Raw genomic sequence first — 11,758 nt, forward strand, 5'->3', positions numbered from 1 at the left:
GCCAATGATGAATTGATCATGGATTTTTAGTTGAAAAACCATTACTTCAATTGGATTAAAACTAACAGATCATTGTTACAATTTTTTTGGATAAATATTTCTGAGATTTTTTTAGTATAGATTTTAACAGTTAAATCTTTAGGGGAAAGTATGCAATGATCAATTTCCAATGGCTAAGGATTTCGGAGAACAGACTCCGGAGAACCATATTAGTTCAAATCATCACATAATTCAACAGCGAAAAAGCGAGAGAGAAAGATCCAGATACTATTGACCAATAAAATAAAATAAAGCAGATCCAGATACAACAAATCTCACGTTACAGTAAATACTGTGGTCAATGAAGGAGACACAAGAGAGTAACAAGCCAATCAGCTACTGGTAGACTGACTTGAGTTCACCAAACTTTAACTACATTTGTTAACCTGCACTCTCATCCAAACTCCGACTAGTCCCAATTTCCGACGCTGTGTACATCTGACAACAAAGATGATGCAGATCTAGCTATCATGTTGCATCCTCCATTTACACCTTGAATTAAAATGTAGGATTGTATCGGAGATGTTGCTCGTAAAAATCGATCAACTGGAAAAGAAGCGAGAGATTAGCAGAAGTAAAAATGACGATATCAAAGACGAGTCAATTATCATTAGCTACTTAAAGCACTGAAATGTTGTCAACATAGAATGTTATCATTTTGAGCAATAATCACTTACCAGAAGCGGATGATTAACCTTGAGAGACTTGTTGTCCACTATCACTTCAGATCCATCGGACCTTTAACAAGGCAAACCACGAATAAAAATGTTATAAAGCATGTGAAGAGAACCATGTGATCCAGACTTTAGGCCGGATCTTTAGCAATTGAAGAGCAGAACTAATTACAACTTCCAATATCTAGAGAATATACGTTCATCCATTGAGAAGAATCTAGACTTTCCACATTACATCTATATAAAATTAAAATTAAACATCATCAGGTCTTGGGTTCGACTGGTGCAGGACCAGATAATTCTTGCTAGAAAATAAAAAGAAAAAAGAAAAACCCCAACAGGGATGTTGTCCATCTTAACATGCCAAAACTTTTACATCCATTCGTTCAGGAAGCTCATATCTACCTTACAGAAATGCAGGTCCATGCGATCCGAAAATGGGAACAAAACATGGTAGTCGCTAATCACTATGCATTGAAGCGCAAGAATGTGAGATTTATCATGAACCATAGAAATCAATAACTAGAATTTGGAACTTGACAAGGCAGTTCAAGTAGAAGCTTTTCCATTGTATCATCCTTTCATCTCAAAATGTCCTAATTTATAAAGGACTACTCCTAAGTACTAAAAATAAAAGGTAAGCGAGCAAAAAGGAATTTTTAGATCATCCAAGTTAATGTCAGAATTGTAATGTACCACATTTGGATCAGAGAGACCCCAAATTGAAATTATCTAGGGAGGTACCGTAGTAATGTTAAAGAAAGCAATACATTACTGAAAAGTCCATAATCAGTTGTCAGAGGATTTAACTTTCAAGCCGACCAACTTCTCCAATAAGGGTCATAAAAAATCGCCTAACCCATAAAATACTCGTAGGCATGGGCAGTTAAGCACCAACATGTCTAAACATAAAAATCACACAGATACTCAACCATTGTACTTCGCACAAGTTATCACAAGGAGACTAGGAAACAAGTCATCTTTTCCTGAATTTTAGTGTTAAGGATGCAACTTTGACCATACACATTTAAAACAAATTGTCTTAAAACCATAAGATCAACCAACATTTGAAGAAATCTCAAAGTTATAACTTGACAAAAATATTTTGCCTATGCAATGACTATTGAACTGCTCAGACTACGAAGCCATCAAAGACGCAGCTACACTGATGCCATGTATCACTGCTCCTAAGCAAATATGCTACTCAAGAGTTTTTATTAAGCAAACTAGAAAACATTCTAACTTCAACTACAAAGGGGGTGATACTAGTCAAAGGATTCTTATGCACAGCATTCCTCTATCTAAGATATTTGAGAAACTGTTATCGGGCATGCACTTACAAGCCATATAAACGTATGAAAAGAAAAGAAAAAATATTTATAGATGATAGCCACAAAACTGTATGACTACACCAGAATCGTTCTTTTAACCGAATGCATGGCATCTTTAGATGAATCATATCAGAGGGAAGAAAATAGTTACTGAAATTCCAGTAGTACCTAACTAACTAACTAACATGTAGATTGTTAGGAATAACCCAGTCAAATGTTTATTATTAAGGATAGCGATCTACATCTGATGGAGCATGCATTTTCCTTTTATGAAACAGAAGGGGGAAAAGAGGAACTAATAGAGTATGCATCTTTTATTCAACCTATTCAATAAACATACTATTCATAAATCTGGTCAGAATATATTCTTAAATTCATTTTCAGCAGTGGAAAAGAATTGTAAATTGAAGTTTAAGACAAACCTCATTGCCTTAAAGGTGACTAACACATCCTGGACGTCGTTTGACACTGAAGTTGAGTATCCTATTGGCTTTATTATCTTGGTGATACGTACTGCATTTCTTGATTCATCAATCTTATTCCTGCGACTTGAATTTCCCCCAGCATAATCAAGATTTTCTGCCCCTGATTGACTACCTCTACCGCCATATCTAACACTGACTCTGGTTGTTGCATTTGGTGTAGCACCCAGTTCGGACACTTGTGACTCTTGTTTAAACCTCTTCACAGAACTGGACTTCCTTCTCTTAGCTCCAGTGCTGCGATTGCTCTGTACTGGTTCTGCACAATCAACCTTGGAAAGACCATCTGTAGGGCCATTAACTTCTGGAGCCTTTGCTTCTTGGAAAGGTACAGAAACTTTATCCCAATTGACAACATTAGTAAATGTTGTTGCTCTGAGCTCACTAAGCTTTGGATCATCCTCATTTTCCTCTCTCCTTCCACCATTTTGTTGAGAAGTATTTGAACAGCCATTCTCAGCATTAACTTTCTTGGTTGCTTCAATATTGTTGACATGCCCATCATTCTCTCCGTCACGAGCTAAAACCACTGGCTGTTGAGGGGGAGGAAGACCAACAAGTTTCGAGCAGTTGAGAGCAGTGGAGGACAGAGCTTTATCCACGATGCCGATTTCCACATCTGTCATATTGTAGATAGGAATAGGATCACTAGAACGCTGCTGCCTCTTCTTGGGTTGAGAAAGAGGAGTCCCTTGCTTTCTCTTGCGCTTCCGATGCTTACCAGTTCGCAAGCTTTATAAACGACATATGAAAAACTTATAAAAAGGATGAGTTTATGTGATATTTGTAAACTTTGTAGCAGACATAAGAATAACTACATAAAAATATAAAGTTTTTATTTTTGAGAAAAAACTACTAGCAAAAAATAAACCCAATCAAGTCAATCTTAAACGATTTAGTTTCTATGATTTTTATAAACTTAAACACAGTCAAAAGTTATGGTCCTTTCATCCAACTTTTCTGAAACAAAATGAATAACTAGGGGAAGATAGAAAACCAAACAAAATATACCTTTCTTCAAAGGCCTCAACAACATCAGCAATTGACTGGAGATTATCTAAGGGTTCCCATGTATTGGCAGTCTCTGGCCAACCGCGCCTGTATAAGCAAATACCAAATCAATACACCAAATCAATTAACAGGTGAAGCAGATTATAGGAGACACTTTTATCAAATTTCAAGTTTGGGATTTTAGAAAACATAAGTGTTTTGCGGGTTTATTTACATATTACTATATAGGGTTGGTTTATTGGTCTAAGAATGTCTACTATATGCAGATAGGCCTTAAATTTCTCCCCTCCTCCTTCTGCTGCCCTATCTATTTTCCATCTTCAGCATCAACAGGACTTCGATTTGATTCAATGTATCTAAGAAGTGTACGTGTACGTAAATTAAGTTAAACAGTGACAACAAAAAAGGATAAGAAAGAGGTTTACGCACCATTTGATGAGGTACTGGAGCTGACCCTATATCGTTGGTTTTGCAACATACACAAATGAAAACACAAAGCACTCAGTAGTAAGATTAATTTAAGTAAGCAAACATATACACCCATCATTTCTTACCAAAACTCAAATTTAAACAGCAAAAATAAAAATTACCCAATTCATTTCTCACAGGCAAAGTTCAAATGGTAACAAATTCGCACACAAAAAAAATTGAGTACATATATGTAAAAATAAAAATTTGGGGGCAGAGAGTAGTACCTTTCGAACCCTTTTCCGGCGAATCGCTTCGATTTCGTAGAAGCCGTCATCAAGCTTGTTACGCTCTCTATTTTCGTCATCAGCGCCAGCCTCACCGTCCCCGTCGCCACCTCCCTCATCGTCAGCGTCCTCTTCAGCTTCGCCGTCTCCGTCGCCATCGCCATCTTCTTGGGTAGCTTGAGGTTCCTCCTGATGCTCTTGCTCTTGAGCGGCGGCAGAAGCTTGCTGTTGGTGAAGAGCAAAAGGGGCGTCGGGGTGGTTGTTGCCGGCGTCCCGAACAAGAACAGCACCGGCAGCAGGCATTGCATCCTTCCAATTGTTGTCCCAAATCTCCCTTCTTCCTACCTTGGTTCTCATTTGTGCTACTATATAGTGATAGAATTACAAAGGATTTTCTCTCTCTCTCTTGTTTCTCTCTCTAGAGTGTTCAGCCCCAATTCCCCCCAAATACGTAAACCGGACTCCCACTTCCTTTTCAAGCGTTTTTCCTACCCTTATTTCTCTCCCCCCTTCTCTCTCATCTTCTCTCTCTAGCCCGCCTGTATCTTTCTTATCAATTTCAATTTCAATTTCTACGATTTAATGCTAAATCTGTTTATTAAAATGCTATTATTGTGTAACGTGTCAACGTCTGATTGCTTCAATTTTGAATTGTTTTTCAATTTATTTAGTTATTAATATGGGACTTGTTAAAATATGGACTGACACATCCCGACCCGAGTCAGGGCGTGTTGGTTGTCACGTGAGGGTGACGTAGCTATGTGCACAGTGCAGAAGTAATAAAGATAATAGAGAATACGAATAATTAAAAACCAATTCATAAGAGTACTAGCTAAGATAAGTGCTGGAAAGTGTGTGAATACACAATCAAAGTATAAGTAGCCTAAGTTCAGTCCAGAAAATAAGTACTAATTAAACGACACCCAGGGATGTCGTACATTGTGCTAGTTTGTCAGAACCTCTGTTCGATCCTCGTAAGCCACCGACGAACAAGCTTACCTAAAACCTAGAGGGACGCAAAACAGAAAATGTGAGTGGGCAAAAACAAAGGTTTTGAGAATACGCTTAACTTTCAAATGCTCTAACCCCTCACTCTAAAACATGTATAATTTTTCCCAGGATTAGAATATAAACATATACATACATACATATATATATATATATATATATATATATATATATATATATATATATATATATCAATTCAAATCATGTTTCACATATTTATAATCATAAGTATGCCATGCTAAGACATAAAATAGAATAAGTAACTCAGGTGAGAATAAATTCATGGAAAATAACATATTAGTCAGAACCCCTGCAGAAGTCTGTACGGCTGAAATAATAGGTTATTATTCAATTTAGCCGGAGTCACTACAAATGACCTATACGGCACTACACTACACACAAGTCGAAACCACTAAAAGGGTCTGTACGACAAGACTGGGGGTAATATAATTATGCTCAATACTATGCTCTCATAATAGTTAGGCAATAAATCGCTAGTCACCTATGAGTCGGAACCACCTATGATGGTCTGTACGACAAGACTGTGCACCTAAATTGGATCCAATATGAGCATATGGTGCAGGAGGTGACATTATAAACAGGCCTGTACTCTAACTCTAGTAATTCATAATTACCCGGGGTGCAGGTTTATGAGCTCTAAACTTCTCAATTAATCACAGACATTAATCACATTCACAATTCATAAACTCACTTAGCTTATCTGAGCGTCCATAACACCACAATTATATATTATGCATCATCTACTATTTCATATACATAATATAAATTTATATGCATGGCATTTCAAAGCATACTTTTATTTAAACGCATTTTCTGGGAAAATATCAAGTATATAGGTATATACTGAAAACCAAAAGCCCACTGACTGGTATGTCGAAGGGTCGTAGCTCTCGAGTCGCCCTTGACTGCGCTTGTCCTCGAGATAAGTCTCCCCTATATGCAAAACAACTATAAAAAGGTTAATTTAAAGCACAACACCAATACTAGCTAATAACTTCTCATACATTGCTCAAATGGGACGTTTGAATATACCAATGTGATCTACACAACCTTACAAACATCCCCATATTTTTAGAAAAATTTTCCGACCACCCACGCGTGGGCATATGGCAAGCACACTGACAGCGGCAGTTAACGCCGTCAGGAATATTCCGTCCAAAAGCAAGCATATATCGTTAATTATTAACGGCGTCATCTAATGCCGTTAGCATATTCCGTCAAAACTGACGCAATATGCCTTCATCTTCTCCGACGAGTCGCCGGACACCAGTGACTTCGCCGGTTTCTGGAATTTATTTCAAAATCTTATATTTTCTTCATTTCTTAACCAAATTCCATGAAACTTGACCCATTTTGAAGATCTCACCTAGACGAACAAAATCATAACTGAGTCGAGCCCTGAAACCATCGAAAAAAGCCTCAATATTTCGGCAAATCTTAAAACTCGTCGTTCTCAATAATTCGACGTCCAAATTCTTCCAACGAACCACTGCGAGCCTCGTGAGGACCTCCTTAAGCTACCTATAAGCTTGAAATCCCCAAAAACACACGATTTTACTATTTCATGAATAGTGACATAAATCGGGTTAGGGTTTTCACGAGTTTTCGAAGAAGTTCTTACCTAAAAATAGCACCATTCAACTCGTATGAACCTCAGGAACACGATGGTGTCCTTTAAACCCTCGATCTGCAAACTTTCCACTAGTTTTGTTGTTAATCTGTATGGGAGAAAGGAGAGAGAGAGTCCGAGGGAGAGAGCACGGGAAAGAAGAGAGAGAAAGGGTTTTTTTTTTTTGTTGTGTGGTCCAAATTGGGTCACCAACCAAACAACTAAAACTTTAAAAAATTTATTTAGTCCAAACCTTAGCCTATTCACACACACCACCACCAACCACTCAAGGGCAATTTCATCAATTCATGTTATCAATAACTTTAATTCGGGACGGGCTGTGACATGGACTAAGCATATTTCCTAAATAAATTTGGTGACTTAATATTAATTTTTTTAGTCATCTTAGGTAAACTATATTTGTAAATAAAATTTGCAAACTAAATAATATGTCATCAATAAAAAAGAAACACATCAATCAACACTTAAGTAATAATTCAATTATTAATTTTCATGTTGTTTGTACCATACTTAAGGCCTCCGTATTTAGACCTTGTATAAATACTCGGGGGACTCAAATGTAATTACGTAATAAATGAAGGGGCAAATATGTAATAAGTAAGGAGCCCTTATTCTATAAAAGGACTCCTCACTCTCCTCATTAGAGGAGGCCAAGTTTTAGGCCATGTGAAGAGAGCACACAAAAAATAGGCTAGAGAGCACACTGCCTTTAGCTTTCTTGTATATTCACCATTCAGAGTGAAACAATATCAACATCAGTATGGACGTAGCCCAAACATTGGGGTGAACCACGATACTTCTTGCGTTCTTTCCTTTCTTGCAGATTCACGGTCGGATTTATGTTGTTTCAAGACCCTTCTGGTTTTGTGCATCAACATTTGGCGCCGTCTATGGGAATCGACGCGAAAAGCTATGTCGGGTCTCTCTCAATTTTTCATTTCACCACCTTGAAACCTTCACAACCTCACCAGAACATCCATCTTAAATTTGCAGAAACCTAAGAACCAAACAACCTAACACCCACACTCAGAGACATACCCATTCAATCTACAGAGAGAAAGAGAAACATAGGCACAAGTCTTGCCGCGAATTCTACGTGCCTCGGCATCATACGTCATTGCAGCTTCTTCTGCAGTGTTGAATGTTCCAAGCTAAACCCGAACCCCTTTCCTTGGGTCTCAGATCTCTGCAGCCCACTTACCCCATGAGCACTGGCGAATTCCCCTGTACTGGTTCTTCTTTTTTCTCTTTGCAGATTTCTTAACTTGCCCATTAAACTCCACAGATTTCACAGCAGTAAGATCTCGTCCGAGACCACTCGGGAACCGTCGCGAAATTAGCTGTTTCAGACGACTCCGATTTGTTGCTCTAATAATGGAAGCTTCTGGCGGTCCTTCTGGAATCAATCGTCGAGAGCTTCTGGAATCGATCGTAGAGCTCTCTGCACCACTTCTTGCCAGTCACAAAAGATCGTATTTTGGAAAGAGAGAGGGAAAAAAGATGAACCAAAACCCAAATCAGAACCAGAATCAGCAACCGAGCGACGATAGAAAGCACGAGGATGACGCCGCCTTCATCGACTTCCTCACCTCCTTGACGGACCACACCGCCACTCACACCCCAAAATCTCTCTCAAAGCTTCGCACTTTAAGCCTTTTGATCCCAACCCATTTCCCAAGGGAACCGTTTCCACCGTTTCTCGCCAAAAAAAGCTGACTTGGGTCGCCGGAGAGTTGACTCACCAGGGACACTGACTTGTGGGCTTCCAGGGTTCATACAGCTAAAAGTTTTTCTGCTGTTCATGCTGCTCGCCTTCACTATGATAATCATATGGTTTTGGAAGATTTTGAAGGAGATGACGATGCAAAATCTTGTTTTCTACGCCCTTTCTATTATGTGGAGATTGAAGTCCCATTGCTCTGCAACCACTTGGAGGAAGAACACTGCTTTAACTTTAAAAATGCAGTTTGTCCTTTATGCGCTGCAAATATGAGGAAAGATGTAATTGCACATTTTACGGTACATCATGCAAGCTCATTCAAGCACAGGAGAAAATCTCAAAAATCCGGTTTGTGGCCTGGTAGTTTAGCAATGCTTGGGAAGGCACTGCTAGAAAATGGAAGGTCATATGCACAGGAATCTGCACCTGATCCTCTCCTCTCACCATGTATCTACAATATATCTTTTCCAGACCCTACAGGTTACCCGAAGATGTTTGTTTCGATATCGATTCCCCTGTCACTTGCGGCCTGAAAAGGTGGGTTGATGACCTCCAAAGAAGTGGTTGCGGAACTCATGAGTGATGACCTCCAAAAATGTGGTTGCGGAGCTCATGAGTGATAACCTCCAAAGATGCTTTTTACAAATGGACAGCAACACAGAGACAGAGGCGCAGTGGAAAGAGAAAAGAAAAGCAAAAGGATGTCTGGAAATGGAGTGGGAAACAAAAGCAAAAGTAGAAAAAAAGGGAAAAAGAAGGAAAGAGGAATATCTCATCCTCATCTCTCCTGATCTGCCTCTACAAAAACAAGGATATGACATTATTCCCTTATCTGTCATCTGCCAAAAGAAAGAAAAACAAAGAGAAAGGAAAAGGTAAAACATTCAGTAGGCACAGTATGCACATGGAAAAAGATCTGCAACAACCCAGTACGCACCAACGATCTGCAACTGTCGAAGCTTTTGTGTCGAAACCTTTGTTTTGAATGATGTGATTTACTTTTCTTATCTTTTGGATACATCTATATAACCTCAACAAAGGGTAATCATAAATAAAGAAAGAAGGAAAAAAAAAGGGCCAAAATGGCGGCAAGCCCACAAGCCCAAAATAATGGGCTGAAATGTTATATGGAGGGTGAAGGCCCATATGCCCAAAAGAGCTAGGCTCTATGACTTCAAACTCCAACCTCCACCCCTCCACTTAAGGTTCACCCGCTATTATCACCCATTAGGTGATCAAAAGTACGTCCAGTACTCCAAAATTATTCGGCAGCCTGCCGCTATTATCACCAACTAGGTGATCAAAAGTACGTCCAATACTCTAAAATTATACATGAGCATCACTCATGTCAATCATACATAAACATTCATGAGCATCACTCATGTCAACATTCATGAGCATCACTCATGTCAACATCCATGAGCATCACTCATGTCAACATCCATGAGCATCACTCATGTCAATCAACTTAAACATTCATGAGCATCACTCATGTCAATCAGCTTCAAAAGCTTCATTTACAGAGCTCTAGCTTCGAAAACTTCATTTACAAAAGCTCCATCTTCAAAGCTTCACTTTCAAAGCTTCACCTACAAAGCTTCAATACATGGTATATAAAGACCGCCTCTGAACAACCGCCACTTCGACCCATACAAGGATTGAATTTGAAGTCTCCAGCCAACAGACTCTATTGACTGAAGACTTGAGGGACTACACTATGTACCATATATTGGGCTTCCGTAACTGGGCCTTATGAAAAATACTTGGGGGACTTAGCCCATTATTTATGTACTGAAGAGCGAACCCTTATTCTATAAAAGGGACTCCCTCACTTTCATTAGAGAACACTTATCACTTATGTATTGAGGAGCGAACCCTTATTCTATAAAAGGGACTCCCTCACCTTCATTAGAGAGCATCGCTGCCAGCTAAGCAACCGCATCGCCGCGAGCATCACTTCTAACCCATCACTTATGTATTGAGGAACGAGCCCTTATTCTATAAAAGGGACTCCCTCACTTTCATTAGAGAGCATCGCCGCCTGCTGAGCAACCGCCTCGCCACGAACATCAACTCTAACCCATCATTTATGTATTGAAGAGTGAGCCTTTATTCTATAAAAGGGACTCCCTCACCATCATTAGAGACCATCGCCGCTTGCTGAGCAACCGCCTCGCTGCGAGCATCAACTCTAGCCCATCATTTATGTATTGAGGAGCGAGCCCTTATTCTATAAAAGGGACTCCCTCACCTTCAACGCCACAAGCTGAGCCAACCAAGGCAACATAAGCCACAAGTCGAGCAGCCTTGCAACATGTGCTACTTCTAGTTGAGCATCATTTCACATTGAGCACCGCCTCATATCGAGTATCAGTTCTAGATGACATCTAGTTACTTCAGCCCACACATGGATTGAATTTCAAGTCTCCAGCTCTCTTGACTGAAGACTTGGAGGACTATTGTTTGTACCATACTTAGGGCCTCCGTATTTAGACCTCGTATAAATACTCGGGGGACTCAAATGTAATTACGTAATAAATGAAGGGGCAAAATGTAATAAGTGAGGAGCCCTTATTCTATAAAAGGACTCCTCACTCTCCTCATTAAGGGAGGCCAAGTTTTAGGCCATGGGAAGAGAGCACACAAAAAATAGGCTAGAGAGCACATTGCCTCTAGCCTTCTTGTATATTCACCATTCAGAGTGAAACAATATCAACATCAGTGTGGACGTAACCCAAACATTGGGGTGAACCATGATACATCTTGTGTTCTTTACTTTCTTGCAGATTCACAGTCGGATTTATGTTGTTCCAAGACCCCTCCGGTTTTGGGCATCAACACATGTTATTTAGTTTACAAAGTTAGTCTCCACCATCTCCAACCTTTGGGCTAAAAGCCAAATTTTTTAGCTCGGACAATCTAACTTTTAGCCTAGAAACAACTTTTCTACTCCAACTCTTTTGGCCTAAAATTTTAGCCCGAGATTATTAAAGAGTGAACTTAGGCTAATTTCTTTCTTAAATTTACTTTAAAAAAAAAAAAATTATGTAGACTATCGTAAATTAATTCTATGAACATTTTGTGGGGTATTGTTGTGTGAGATTATCGTTATGTTTTCGTGTTTAGGTTATGATTATCGTTTCTGTG

General features: G+C 39.2%; 1 protein-coding gene and 1 pseudogene across 1 annotated transcript; one reads left to right on the top strand and one right to left on the bottom strand.

Annotated features, from left to right (window-relative positions):
• Nucleotides 1–248: 248 nt before the first annotated feature.
• LOC126605311 (chromo domain-containing protein LHP1-like) lies at nucleotides 249–4,774 on the bottom strand. The gene is made up of 6 exons (XM_050272686.1): nucleotides 4,233–4,774; nucleotides 3,967–3,992; nucleotides 3,538–3,624; nucleotides 2,467–3,258; nucleotides 717–777; nucleotides 249–585 (listed from the first exon to the last, which is right to left on the bottom strand). Exons 1-6 carry the CDS (start codon nucleotides 4,587–4,589, stop codon nucleotides 538–540), a joined length of 1,371 nt encoding a protein of 456 aa, XP_050128643.1. The 5' UTR covers nucleotides 4,590–4,774; the 3' UTR covers nucleotides 249–537.
• Nucleotides 4,775–8,628: 3,854 nt separating this feature from the next.
• LOC126602673 (protein DEHYDRATION-INDUCED 19 homolog 5-like) lies at nucleotides 8,629–9,194 on the top strand (annotated as a pseudogene).
• The last annotated feature ends 2,564 nt before the right edge of the window (nucleotides 9,195–11,758 follow it).

Source organism: Malus sylvestris, chromosome 2 (assembly GCF_916048215.2).
Source record: "Malus sylvestris chromosome 2, drMalSylv7.2, whole genome shotgun sequence".
Classification (NCBI taxonomy): Eukaryota; Viridiplantae; Streptophyta; class Magnoliopsida; order Rosales; family Rosaceae; genus Malus; species Malus sylvestris.